At 34.7% G+C, this 14,955-nt stretch overlaps 1 protein-coding gene across 2 annotated transcripts in view; it reads right to left on the reverse strand.

Annotated features, from left to right (window-relative positions):
* Positions 1-6: 6 nt before the first annotated feature.
* Positions 7-14,955, reverse strand: part of Tmem65 (transmembrane protein 65) — a gene marked incomplete at its 5' end in the record, with an annotated part of 58,163 nt that continues 43,214 nt past the window's right edge. For both annotated transcript variants that reach the window (XM_013507930.1, XM_005410939.2), the window contains 4 exon segments: positions 7-1,211; positions 9,939-10,044; positions 12,130-12,172; positions 13,017-13,071. In XM_013507930.1, coding sequence (XP_013363384.1) covers positions 1,101-1,211; positions 9,939-10,044; positions 12,130-12,172; positions 13,017-13,071 — 315 coding nt within the window.

Genomic DNA, 14,955 nt, shown 5'->3' on the forward strand with positions numbered 1-14,955 from the left:
AAAGCGCCTGCCTGGCAAGCGCAAGGTCGTGAGTTCGGTTCCCGGTACCGGAGAAAAACCAAAAAAAAAAAATAAATAAACGTTAAAACTGTAAGTAATATAGTATTCAGATCCATTCTATTCAGATGGAAAATAATACTTTTTTGTGGGGGGGCAGGGGAGATTCTTTCCAGGCAATAAAACTTGTATCTCATTCATCGTCCAAATACTACTTCAGCTTTACTACCTATACCATAAAGATTCCAATTCTACTTCACTAAGAAAAAAAATTAGCCTCTTAAATTCCAAATGTCATGTCCAATTTCTTAGATCCCCCTAATTCTGTAATCCTTACTTTAAAAGACATAACCATTTTCTTCCCTTTAAGAGTCAGAACTCACCACATAATTATTCATTTTAGGAAAACTAAAGGTAAAAAAATCAACCAGAAGTAAGTACACTTGTTAGCATATATGGTTGTACATTAGAGGGACATTACATAATTTCTCTCTCTGATTAACCTCTGGTTCTTAAGACAGTATGGTCAGAAAATTAAAATGAGTAACATATACTTAAAATCTGCATTCATTTAGAATAGATGTGAGTTAAGAAAATTACTGAAATTACATGATTGCAAATGTTTACTGTGAAACAGTACAAAATTGATGCTGCCAAAAGAGTAAAAAAATCTTTAACTGATATTAACCTTAAGAAATTTGGAAAAATTTTAAGGTTGAATCATAATTATCAGGGAATAACAACAACAACAAGTACTTTCATGCATGTACACATTAAGTAACAAATAAGCAAACCCCAAGTCAGTACAGTACACCAACGACTGCAACTTAAATAATATTTTGATATATAAACAGAAGAAGATAAAATGTTGACTGTCTTTGAGAAAAAGCACTTCAACAATTTACACAAAACAATACTAAATAGTTTCTTTTTTTTAAAAAAAGATGTCCTAAGAAGACCAAGCCACAATAAGTTAGTGTTTTCCATAATACATGCTGAATTATTTGATCCCGTATCTATACAAAGTTTCTGTCTTAATTCTTAACTGTTGTGACAGCATGTTTAATAACTGAGGTACATTAGTTTACATCCTTATAGGTATTCTAGGCAGACTCCTTTTCCTCTTCCAGTTTTTCATCCTCTTCCCCTCCTCCAAAGAACATCAACGGGAACATCCCTAGAATGCAGCCAATAGTTACTCCAACAGCTTTGCCCTAAAGAAACAGAAAAGAACATTTTTTTTAAAGTTACTATATATCCCTGAAAGCAGTACTTTTGCTTAAGTGTCTACAGTAATTCAACTATGATTGTATTTGATGATTATAGTAACTTAAATGTAAAAAATAGCTGGGCGTAGTGGCACATGCCTGTAATCCCAGCACTGGGAGGCTGAGGCAGGAGGATCGCCACTGTGTTGAACTACATAGTAAAAACAACTGTCATTAAAAATAACATCAAAGAGAGTCAAATAAAAAGTACTTTTAAAAAACTGTACATATGTTTGAATGTCAGAAAAAGGGAGGGCAGGAAAAACAAACCCTCCCCAACTACTCTCAATATATTTGGGCTTGCTACCCTTTGTACATATTCCTTTTCAATATTCATTCCCATGTCTACCTGATTATACAGAGATATAACCAGCTTAGTAAATGCAGCAATTTTTCTGCCTCACTCCACTCCCTACAGCAACACATAAACTCCTTTCCATACTGTTATATAAATTTAATACAAAGACTTCTAAATTCTTCTAAATTGATGGGCCTATAATCTACTTAAAGTTCTCCTTACCATAGAAGAAAACCACTGCTACCTTTCCACCACTGTGACACAACAACAAAACTTCTGTGTATAGTTCTTCAATGATTTATCTTAAAATCTAATGTTAATATTTATGCATCTTCAGACTAGTGTCATGCTGTCCACTCTTGACAAAACTGCACATATACATACGCCAATTTCAATATATCATAAATACACATCAATTTTTCTGCAACTTCACCTATATCATGAAAAAATCTTAAATCTGTACTTGTATAAATGTTTAAAATATGTATCCCTATGATAATAACAAGGTTAAACACTTTCCAGCTAAGTTTCATTTCTTCATACAAACACTGAGAATCTACTACATGCCAGACTGTGCTGGCTCAATCAAGGAGACAGGGCCTAATCAGATGCAGTCTCTCTCTTCCAGGAGCTTCTATTTAGGTACAGAGAGGACAAAATGACTCCTTATCAGCATTATAGATGCTATGACAGCTACATAATCTATGGTTTTAAATAAAATGTATTCTGTACATTGCCATTTAGCTAGCAGATCCTACAGTCTTTCTAACAAACTGCAAGTGTGACAATGTTTTGATAACAACTTGCACAATACTTTTTCAACTATATTACCTTGAGGTTTCTGTTGGTGATGGTGGTAGCAGCAGCATAAATAGTCAAATCTATCATTTTCATTATGTCAAAATGTTAAAAGGTATCGCTTCTCCAGAGTTTTAACAAGCAGAAATTTTCTTCAGGGGCTGATAAAAGTCAATCCTAGATTCATATTTTGACTTAACACTTGTGTTTATTTATATATTCATAGGGACTCTACTCTATTTTAGACTCCTGACTTCCCTGAAATGACCACTGCTGATGGACTCCATTTCTACTTCAATCCATTCTGTTGGAATACCTTTTAGTACTGTCCCTGCCAGCCCAGGCTCTCCTCTCCGTCACTTTAGGAATGCCAGTCAGTGAATCCTAACCCAGCTACCTCAAAGAGATATACATTCACAAGGCCAGAAAGGGAGGAAAGAAGTAATTACCTTCTTCTGACTCCCTTATCCAGGCTCTGAAACACCGTTTTCCTACTATAAAAACTTATTTATATATTATTATTAGGATTTATGATACTCAAGTCCCTACACTGCAACTAATCTGAGAACTCTAGTCCACCTGAAATATTGTTTTATCAGAAAATATTTCTCAAGTTCAAAAAACCAAGTTACAAATGAGGTTTTATTTTTTATTTTTTGGTCCCAGGAATCAAACAAATAAGGTTTTAAAATACAACTTAGGTTAACTGAATCTGCATGTATATTTTTGTACCTTCTAGTATGGGTACTTTTCAGAGATAGTTTACATCATGAATAAATGGCTGATCACTAACCTCAAATATGTTAGACTGTGTATAACCAAAATGCTGCATTACAAAGCAGATTTAATGCTGACCTAAACAAGCAGATGTGGGGAAAGGACTGTGATTGCTAACAGTCAGCCGATGATCCCCAGCTGTGCTGAGTGCACGTGGTACGAGGTGTGGGAGGCTCGCCGAGGATGGCTGCCATCAGCTGAGAGGCAGAAATGGAAAGGGATAATGAATTTCTCCTGTGGATCTGAGTTACATTTTGGATTTTAATAAAAGGCGGTTGAGAAGAGTGATCAGGGCTGCTGGAGTCCTAGAGGCTGTGGGCCCCCTGATCCCAGACTTACGCCTCTTCTGTTCTTATCGTTTACCTTTTCTTATTCATCTGCGGGCACCTCGTCCTGGAGACCTGTCACTACAGATAATACCAACAAGCAGAGTCAATAATTAAGGAATACAATCTCTGCTTCAATATGTTGCTGGGGGCTTTATCAAAGTATACAATAAACATAGACATAGTTTAGTAAACTGAGGTACTTTTGTCATAAAATAAGGTAAATAAACCTGATGGAAAAAGAAATCAGAATTATCAATAATGTGAGAAAAAGAGACTCCAGGAAAACAAAACTTCTTCCTGATCTCAACTGTGACAGGAAAACTCTAAGACAAATTCCCAGAATGTTAGAGTATTTTTCCCCCTAATAACTCTGGCTGATACTTGATACCTCATATCACTTCAATTTATCTGCACATTAGCTCATTGGGACAAACACAATATAAAAGCCTCAAATTAACATGCTGTTTACTTCACATTCTACTTTCTTAAGACTTATTATCCTTTATAAAGTAAAACTTCTAACAAACAAATGTTCTTCATTTGATTTCTACACTCTTTTTACACTTCATTTGAAAGCTACACACTTCCCAAGTTTAGTAGTGACTTTCCCTACTAGTTAATTCAAAGTATAAAAGTCCAAAATGTTTAAAAATACGTGTTCTTACTTTAACTATTGCACTTACAGTGACAAACGATAAATTTAATTCAATCTTAGCCTACACACGTATTTCTATACATTACATGGACATTTTTCATGTACAAATTCTGTTTATAGTACTTCCAACAAATTCATTTTAATACCTTCACTAAAACAAATTCAGTTTAACTTAATTTAAACACATGAATCTTATACATTATCTTTTTCCTCACCTCCTATTAACATTTCAATCCACTCCCATCTGATTTTTTCTCACATTAGTCCATGGAAATCACAAGAAATGATCTCCAATTAGCAACTACAGTAGTCCCAAGGTATCAATGAGTTCCAGGAACCCGTAAGGATACAAAATCTACAGGTGCTCAAGTCCTGCAAGGAAGAGAGCAGTATCTGCATATAACTTACAGATCTTCTATATACTGTAAACCATCTCTCAATTACCTAAAGTTCTTAATATAATGTGCTATTTAGTTGTTACACTGTACTGTCTAGGGAATAACGACATGGGAAAAGTCTGTACAGGTTCAATAATGGCGCAACCTTTTTCAAATACTTTCCATCTATAGCTGGCTGAATCCACAGATACAGAAGCAGCAGATACTGAGGGCTGATCATATACACCAAATCTTATCAGAAACCATACTTTATGGCAAGAGAAACTGATTGTCACTTGTTGCTTCTTTCAACTTTTTCCTTGCAAATCTGCAAAGACCATGAACTTGCAGGTGCTTTTACTCTGTACATTCTCTCAATAGTAGGAAATTTTAGAGTGCAGCAGAATTACCTTGAGGGCTTGTTAAACACAAGCTCGCAGATCCTACCTATAGAATCTCTGACCCTGAAAAGCTGCAGCAGAGGGACTTTAAAGTGGCCAGCAGGACCTGTTCTTTCCAGTATTCATGGGTTTGCATAAACTCTTCCCATAGAACACAGGCAAGACACTCTAACATGTGTCTAACCAAAGACTCTGTCTTGCCAGCAGACTGATTTTCTCTCCCTTGCTGGCTCTAAAGCAGATGCCTTGTCCTGAAGGACCTATGGAGAGGGCCACGTGGAAAGACACTGTAGTAAGTTTTAGATAGTGAGGGAAGTCTCATGATGATGGCTTCTAGTCAACGGACAGGACAACTTCTGGCCAGGAGGGTAGACCTTTACAGCAACAAGAAAATTACAAGGTATGATCAAAAATGAATGGAAATAAAAGTATCAATTTATTATTTTTTTAAAAGAAAAATAAATGTCTAATTTCTCTTATTATAGTAAAAGATACTCTGTCACTGATTTCACTAAACACTCCCCCTCTCCTCGAACATACCCCATCACTCCTGCCACCTTCTGAACCATTCCGGAAAGTCCTTCTGTGAGTGTCTAGTGTTTTGTGGCCTTCTCAATGTCCTGAATTGATTCAAAACATTTACCTTTCGTAGTCATTTTGACTTTGACAAAGAACCAGAACTTGCATGGTGCCAGATCTGGTAAATAAGGTCAATAAGGATGCATTGTTATGTTTTAACATCCCTATATATCAGTTGGATGACACTCTCCATTGGCATTCCCCACGTTTTTGATCATATATGTAAAGATACTCACGAAAGAGGACTTCCAGAACTGCTCCAGAAAGTAGCAAAGACTATAGGAAAAGTGTGTTGGAAACAAGAGGAAGTTTTTTGAGGGGGATTAATGGCAAGCTGTCTTTTACTGTAATAAATTTTTATTTAAACATTTGTGGTATATTTTAGCCACCCCTTGTAATTTTGTGAACAACATGTCTTGGTTTGGAGATGGCTCCATTCCCAATTGAAGTTCCAGGCAAGAACCAAGACTGGGACACACAGTGACTGCAGCCCTTCAGAGGACCTAGATAAGCTGTGCCTGGTCTCCTGACCCACAGATAATGAGAGATGTGATATGCTCCAATTTTTTAAATATAGCAATAGCCTAAGATGGAGACTGACAGTTTCAACTACATGCAGTCAGTCCTGCTGGTTCACTACCATACTTTGAGAATCACTCCCCTATAAAATCTCACCATCTCTCATGGTTTTAACTCTCACCTACCTTAGCAGTGAGGCCTACAGCGACCTTTCTATTTAATAGTACAACTTGCCTCATCTTAGCTCTCTTAACATCTTTTACCTTGCTCAGTCTTTTTTCACCCTATAATAATTATCAGTTTCTAGTATACTAGATATTTCATCAGATCTTTTTATTGTCTTCTCTTCCCCTGCTTAATGCAAGATTCACCAGGGGAGAAAAAGTGCCTTTGGTAACATACATATTCAGAACTTCTAGAACTGTACCTTACACATAGTAGGTAAACAATAAATTTTTGTTGAATGATCACTGATACCCATCATCTCTAATGAGACCCCGCTAACACTTGAAAATCAATCCAAATGCTTCCTAGGTGTCACCACTTATATGCCCTGCTAGCATCTCCAATCAGCCAATTCAGCCAGTTCTGTCCACAACAGAACTCATTGTCTTCCCTTACAACTTAATGCTTCCTTCTTTTCCTGACTTCATTGGTAGCATCATGATCCATCCAGTTTCCTTCCTAGTTAACACTCCACTAGTTCATCACCCTCAGTGTCTGAGGTCTGAGCTGCTTGGGAGAATATGCACAATGCCTTATCTTCCTAATTCACGCTTAGCTCTTTAATGCTGTTTTCTACTACTGTTTCTACTCACAACACCCATATCCTTGGAATACATAACTTCCCGTAGTTCTCTGAATGGACCCCCTCTTTACAGTCACGCCCTTTTTCTTGCTAGTCAGTATACTCAGAACTCTCCTACTTATCTGGTAAATGCTTCATCAATAATTCAAAACTCAGCTTAGATCTAATAATGACCAAAACATTTCTCCACCAAAAGAAATTTCTCCCCACAAAGTATGAATGCACTTAGTAGTGCTACTGCTTGATCTTGTGCATGATTCTATTACTGCATATGTCATACTAAGTGATAATTTGTTTACATATCTGATTCTCCCCTTAAATTCTTCAAGGATAATGACAGCTTATTATTCATGCTATATCTTCCAATTTTTAGTACATAACATATACTCCTTAACAGATACTCCTTGACCTTAACTAAATTGGATGAATTTTTTTAAAAATCAGGTGTACTTACAAAAATTAAGGAGTGGGGTTTCTCACACAAGAGGAACAATGCAATATTTCAACTGTGTCTGCACAAGCTTAAATACCATATGGTAACTCTCATTTGAGTGAGACAAAGTACAAAGAAAGAGAATAATGAAGGATGAATAACAGGGGACGAGGAGATGGGTCTCCTGCAACAGGGAAGTGATCCAAGGGAAAAAGCACGAGGGGCAAGGAGGGCAGAAGGGGAAATAAGCAGAAGAAAGACATGCCAAGTACAAGAACCTAATAACCTCAGTTAATATGAATACTGTGTGCCATAACATGAGCTAAAATCAATAATATCAATAAGAAAGAAAAATGGGATGGGGAATTGGAGGAGGAGGGAGAAGGGAAGGGAAAGGAGATTAAAAGAAAAAAAGAAACAAGCTGTAGCATGTACATGTAACCATTCCTCAAGATGATTATAAACTGCATGAATTGCACACATGCACTAATAAAATGAAATAAAAAAATTTTTTAAAAATGTGGCTGAGCCAGTGTGGTACAGTGTGGGTGTGGTGGTACACACCTATAATCCCAGCACTTGGGAGGCTGAGGCAGGAGTACTGTTGCAAGTTCAAGACCAGCCTGAGCTACAAAGTGAGCTCAAGGCCAGTCTGAAATACATGGTGAGATCCTGTCTCAAAAAAGACCAATAAAAAGGTGTCTGATTTATTTCATGTAGGATGGTCTCAAAATATATCCATTTAACTAAAAATGTCTCAAGTTTATCCTTCTTTATGGTAGAGTAGTACTCCTCTGTATATAAATATATTTTCTTTATCCATTCACTTGATGGACATATGTGCTATTTCCAAGATTTAGCTAGTATAAATTGTGCTGCTATGAACATGAGTATCCATGTATCACTGTGTTAGCTCTTTCAGGAAGACACCTAGAAGGGGAATAGCTAGGTCAAATGGAATCTCTAGTTTTAGTTTTTTGAGCAGTCTCCATACCGATTTCCATAGTGGTTGTACCAATTTACACTCCCACCTGTTTAGGTAAATGGATGTATCTTGAGACCATAATCTTAAGTGACATAAATCAGACACACAAGTTTAAATATTGCATTGTTTCTCTTATACGAAAAACCCAAAATGTAAATAAGGTACAAAAGAGAAGTCAACCAATGACAAATGCTGGAGAGGCTGTGGGGCAAAAGGAACACTTCTCCACTGCTGGTGGGAGTGTCGACTGGTGAAACCACTGTGGAAATCAGTCTGGAGATTCCTCACAAAACTAGAATTAGAAGTCCCACTTAACCCAGCTATTCCCCTTCTGGGTATATTTCCAGAAGAATTAAAAACATCATACCACAGCGATATACGCGCACCCACATTTATAGCAGTGCAATTTGTCATTGTTAAATCTTGGAAACAACCCAAATGCCCATCCACTGAGGAATGGATAAAAGGATGTGGTATTTCTATACAATGGAGTATTACTCCGCTATAAAAAAAGACAAACTCGAGGCTTTTATAGGTAAATGGATGCAACTACAGACCATACACTCATAAGTGAAATAAATCAGGCCCACATGTGTAAACATCATATTGTCTCCCTGGTGTAAGAGCATGAAAGAGTAAATAAAACCCAAAATGTACAATAGATAATAAGAAAGGGAAAGAAATTGCTCAAAGGAAGGAACAACTGGGATGAAGGAAAGAAGAAAAAGAAAGTACTAAGGCTTTTTATATATATGCATGTGTGTGTGTGTGTGCGTGTGTGTATATGGATTGGTGGCATAACTGTAATGTTGGTGTCTGATGGTTTATTGAGGGGAACAGTTAATGATTAAAAGGTTTTTTTTTTAATATTTTGACTAATTTTGCATGCTTGTATCTGGTAATCTGAGTAACTTATGTGACAACAACAATTTGCAGTATAATATCCATTGATGAATTTCTACAGTCCTGCCTAGTGACACTATGTATTGTCTCTAATGTTCTTTCAAATTATTTTCTTATTCCCTTTAATGATTTGATCAATCTTCTATTCTTACATCTGCTAATCTGAGCAACTTGGTTGGGGATGGCAATGTGTAATATCACAACCACTGTTAATCTCTATCATTTGGTTTAAAACCCTGTATCATTTTTAATGTCCTTGTTTTGTGTTGTTTGTATTTTGCTATTGTTCTTTTTTTTTGGGGGGGGGACTATTTTCTTTAAAATAAAAAAAAATAAGGGACAAAATGGAGGCTCAAAAAAAAATGGAGGCTCAATATGGGGAAGTAGGAAGAATTTGTTCAAACAGGAAGGAAAACAAGAAAAACAGAATGGAAGGAAAACGCGGAAACAGAGCTTCTATAAATGAAGAGGGGAAGAAGGGCGAAGGGTGGGGAAGGAAATAAAAAAAAGAATTAAGATACATTATATACAGGCACAAATTCATCATGATGAATGTGATCATTACGTAAGGCAAATATGTACTAAAAATGAAGATTAAAAAGAAGTATAAAAAAAAGTATAAAAAAAAAAGTATAAAAAAGTATAAAAAAAACTATAAAAAAATAAGCTGGTAAATAAATTATTGTTTCATTGGAAACTGTCAAGACTTAGATAATTTTAACAATTTTACTCACATCAACTCTAGTCTCCAGGGCAAAAGCCACACACTCTCCTTCCTAATTCATTATCATTAACCATATAAATTACTTACCAAATGTGTACTAACACGTGTTTGCCACATGTCCACTTGCTTTGGTGTAAGATCAGGAATTGATAAGCCTAACCTGGAAGCCAAAGCTTCAACATAGCCTGCAAGTCTTTAAAAAACAAGAAAAAAACAATAGGTTTTTAAATAAATATAAAAGTGTCCTCAGCAAAAAAGTAATTACTACAAACAGAACCAAGATAATTTTACTTCTGTACCTGATACTCTAGATGGCATGAACATTTCCTACGACGTTTATTTTTATTGTGTATAATATCAGTTTTAAAATATTTTCATACAAATGTATTTAATATAGGTCAGTTAACTTCAAGCAACTGCTGTCTATCGTTATCTTTAAAAAACTAATTCAAGGTATACAAAATTTTTTTTACAAATGATACAATTTCTGTACTTGTTCTAAACTCAAACCAAAGTACTTTAACATGATGTAAGTTAATAATTATTGTCAGAAAGCGAAAGTTTTTAAAATATATCAGATTGGTATACAAAGAATGACAGCCTAGAATTTTCAGGCCAACCTCAAGTATTTTATCAATTCTAAGTTGCCTCCACTATTATATATAATCTTATTTTATGAACCCTAAGAAACAAAAAGTTTGTCAATTTAACTATGTGTAACATTCAAGCATAAGGTGGATCCTGGTACCAGTTAAGTTTTTAAAAACTGTGCATCTAAAAATCCAACAATGTAGTATTTATTACTCAGTGACAGCAAAAATTTGGTAGAAGAGAAACACTTCTTAAATATAAAGATTCATAGTAAATTCATCTTTAGTCAAAAATAATTATTTTATGGTACAATCTCAAACTAAATCACTTTAAAATCTATTAGACTTAGTTTTATTAAATATATCAAAAAGCTACATAGTCATTATATTATCATGATTAACTCTAAAGTTGAAAACTAGGAAATGGAATAATTAAAAAGGATATCATGATAGACATATCAAGAATTCCAGAATATAAAATTCTATTCATGATCCTAAAACAAGCGAACTGCTTTTAACAGTAGCTTTGGCCCAAAACTCTAGTGCAGTGACAGTGAATCTTTTTTTTTTTTTTTTTTTTTTTTTTTTTTTTTTTTTTTTTTTTTTTTTTTTTTTTTTTTTGACAGTGAATCTTTTAGAGCTTTCAGTGATACAAACAGCCCACTGTGGGACACAGGCTACAGGTTTGCCAGCACTGCCCTAGTGCATAACTCTAATACTAAGGGTTAAATTACTTACAGAGCTGTCTTTGCCTAGATTATGGGGCTAATTTTATTTCTACTGAGACCAAGTCCAAACCACACCACTAAAATTAGCCAGAAAGGAAGACACAAAGTCAAAGCAGAGCAAAATTACCATACTAATAAATTATCATAATTACTAATGCCAATTCCTCAGGCTTCCACAGCCTCAAAAAGCAGCCCAGGCCATCTGTCACTTGGAAGAAACAAAGCTTTTATAACTAGCTATCCTCAGTCTGTTTCATCATTTCTAACACATAAAATAAAGAGAAAATGACCAAACAAATACATGTGTCAGGCGTTGGAGCTATGGCTCAGTGGTCAAGTACATGCGTAGCATGGACAAGCTCTTGGGTTTAATCTTCAACAATATTACTGTTATAAATGATATATATATATATGGCTATATATTTGTGTGTGTGACCATGTGTGCACACATGAATGTGCTTTGGCCATCACTTCCTCTGAAAGTTTCACTCTCTAGTATACATGTCCAATCAGTATTCTCAAATTTATTCTCCATATCTCCTACCTCTGGAGATACTTATTCTCCATATCTTCTACCTTTGTGGGAGAGGGATAGAGTGGAATAATGATGGAGGTTCTTGCTTTTAATACTGATTTACCCATAGAAATGTATGTGAAATACATCTTCAGTAAATGGAATTCAACTTTATGATATGGTAATTTTAGAATAAATTTTTGTATATAGCATAATATGAAAATCCCATGCCCAGAAATACTAATTCTGTATAAGTGGGGTATAACTAAGACATCTATACTTGAGGCACAACAACTAAATATTTAGCACTATTGGCTCATAATATTAAATTCTAAAATTTAGCACAAAATAAGTTGTCCTTTTTATGCTTCTCACTTAAAGAAAATCTGAGACACAAAAAATATATAACTACCCAAATGTACAAATGAATAAGTGAATACACCTACCCAAGTCCAGCTAAATCTGACACAAGATTTCCCAAAGCAGCAGCTAAAAATGTAAAAAAAAGGACAAGTGAATTGTTGCAGAAAAGTCAGAAAAATCATAATATCACTATATAATCCACTGGTCTGGAACCATCATTACATTTATCTGATTCCAACAACTACACACGAAACAACTCACTGAATACCCCTGAATCTCAAGAGTTCAAAAGAGAGGACAAGTCTGAAATTATAGTATTCTACCTCCATTACGTAGTAGGGGTTTTTTTCCCGTTATATGAACCACTTTCCACTTTGGTTCCAGTACTAAAACATATTCAATATTTTACTCATATTTTAGATAGTATTTATGTCAGGGAATTTAGATAGTTGGACATTAAAGAATAGCATATATACAACTCTAAAGACAAGAGTCAAGGAAAACAAATGCTGCTTGCACTAGCTCACTTTGACCTCATAGTTTGTTACAATAAGACATAACAATTTCAAAATCTCATCATCATGAAGACTAAAGTGGTAAGAGATGGGATTTCAATCTTATATTGCACTTTAAAATTTTTCTATCCCTCTAGAAAATAAATAATTTAACCGAGACAAAGGGTAAAAGAGGTTAGAGGTAACACTGCATTACTGCAAAAACTTGTCTTAACATAAGACAGCATAACAGGGTATTTGTACCCATTAGCTAACATGAACTACCTACAATTTCTCAGGAAATAAAAAAGTGCTACATATACAAAACTAGGAATCAGAAGATTAAGACTAAGGAGATAAATAGAAATCTCAATAAATAAATTCATTCCAATAAATTATCCCCTTTCTAAATCTAATCCACCAAAATGCTTTATAAATATGGAGACAATGGAATAACAATTGCTATAATTAAATACCTGCCATCGTTGAAATTCCCAAAATAATTCCAATAGACAACTCAATCTGGGTTCCCTAAAAAATGATTAGGAAAAAAAAAAATCTTAAAAATTAAAGCTGAAGTATTTTAAAAATAACAAAGAGCTAACAAAAACATATAGTTATATTGATGTCAGCACAGCAAACTTATACCCATAAAATATTTAGACAAATGCATACAAAGTGCAGTAATTTACTTAATCATTAAAACTATATATTCATGCAGAAATAACATAACACTTTATTCACTGAAATTAAGGCCTTATAAAAATAGAAAATTGCAATACACACAGAAATACAATTCATCACTAAAATCCCAGAATTTCTGTTTTTTTCTATCACAGAAAAAGAATGTTTTAATGCTCTTTGAACACAAGATCAACTCACATAATCTTAAATTCTGGATAATGCACCTATACTATTGTTATTCACTCTACCAAAGATTAAAACTCTAGTTTCTAGAGAAACTAGGGTTTGTAAAACTATCCTTATGACATTTAAACCTTTAACCATTAAGTGATGAAGCCATATAATTCATGCATAAGTAATAACAGCATTTAGAATAACAGGTCTACAGAAAAAAATGAGGCTCCACTGCATTTCCAGAGTTCATTTACTGAAAGTTTAAGACCTTCTATATTTATGTTATTGTTCCTCTGAAAAGAAGGAACTGAAGTGAAGATTAAATTGTCCTCATAGCCTACTACAGCTAATGAGGAAGAAATCCCAGGATCTATAGTATTGTGCTAATTTAATTATAATCCTTCACGAAGGCTGCATGTACTTAATTTTCAAGAGATCTCTTCAATACTGACATTTGAAAATCTTTAAGAAAACTTTCAAATCTCCACAATGTGGAGGGGAAAAATCATGCTCCATTACATAGGTATATTGCATCAGTTATCAATTATTTGCAAACTGAAAAGAAGGTGAGTTTTCCTTAATTTCCTTGCCTGTAGGACTTTTGGTTCTACCCTTTAAGATATAGTTACTGTTGAATATGAATGAAATAACCTGATGCACAAGTTTCCCAGGGACTTAAAGTTACAAGTTTTCTGAAGGGACCCAAAGAAAGATTCTGAAAACAAAAGAGAAAGAAAAGGAAAAAACCAGCACTGTGAAAAAGAATGAAAATGTGTATCTTTATCTATAAAGGAAGAAAAAAAACCTAGGAGCACCCTATAGAAGAAAGGTCCTTCACAACTACAATGCACAACAAAGATATATGCCAGCTCTAACAACAGTGAATCACTGGCAATGACCAAGAAGAACTTCTTTGCAAAATCTGTATTTAAAAAGTATGTGCTTAATCATTTAGCTAAATTTCAGGTGCTGGAAGGTCTTCCCAAGAACACAAAAAGCCTACCACGTTCAAAGATGGCTTGATGGCAACAGAGTCCCCTTTTCTTTACTCTGTCCCACACTTACACAAAATTATGAGCTAGCAGGTAAAGTAGAAACTATAAATCTAATTCTAGTTGCCTGAAATGTATACCTGGTTTATCACCTTAATACAATGAATCTTCTTAATCTATTCCAGAATTCTTAAAAATTCCATCCTAATTAAATTATAAGAAAAGTAACCCTAAACCACTACAATGTTATAGAAAGTAATCCAATAATATAAAATTTAATAAACTATGAGACCAAGGTTCTATTAGTAACAGCAAACAAAAAGGTCTAATTCATTATAAGCAGGTATACAGAACTTTGTTCTTAAAACTACAACTAGGGTAGCAGCCAGCAAAGTACCTCTAATAGAAAGGAGCAAAACACTAAACACCTATAGTAAAAGAGAACAAAAAAATAAAGTAGCACCTCATTCTTAAAACAGTAGCTGTTGGGGCTGGGGATTTAGCTCAGTGGCAAAGCGCCTGCCTGGCAAGCGCAAGGTCGTGAGTTAAGTTCCCGGTACCGGGG

The sequence above is a fragment of the Chinchilla lanigera genome, unplaced genomic scaffold (assembly GCF_000276665.1).
Source record: "Chinchilla lanigera isolate Chin_1 unplaced genomic scaffold, ChiLan1.0 scaffold00139, whole genome shotgun sequence".
In the NCBI taxonomy this organism is placed as follows: Eukaryota; Metazoa; Chordata; class Mammalia; order Rodentia; family Chinchillidae; genus Chinchilla; species Chinchilla lanigera.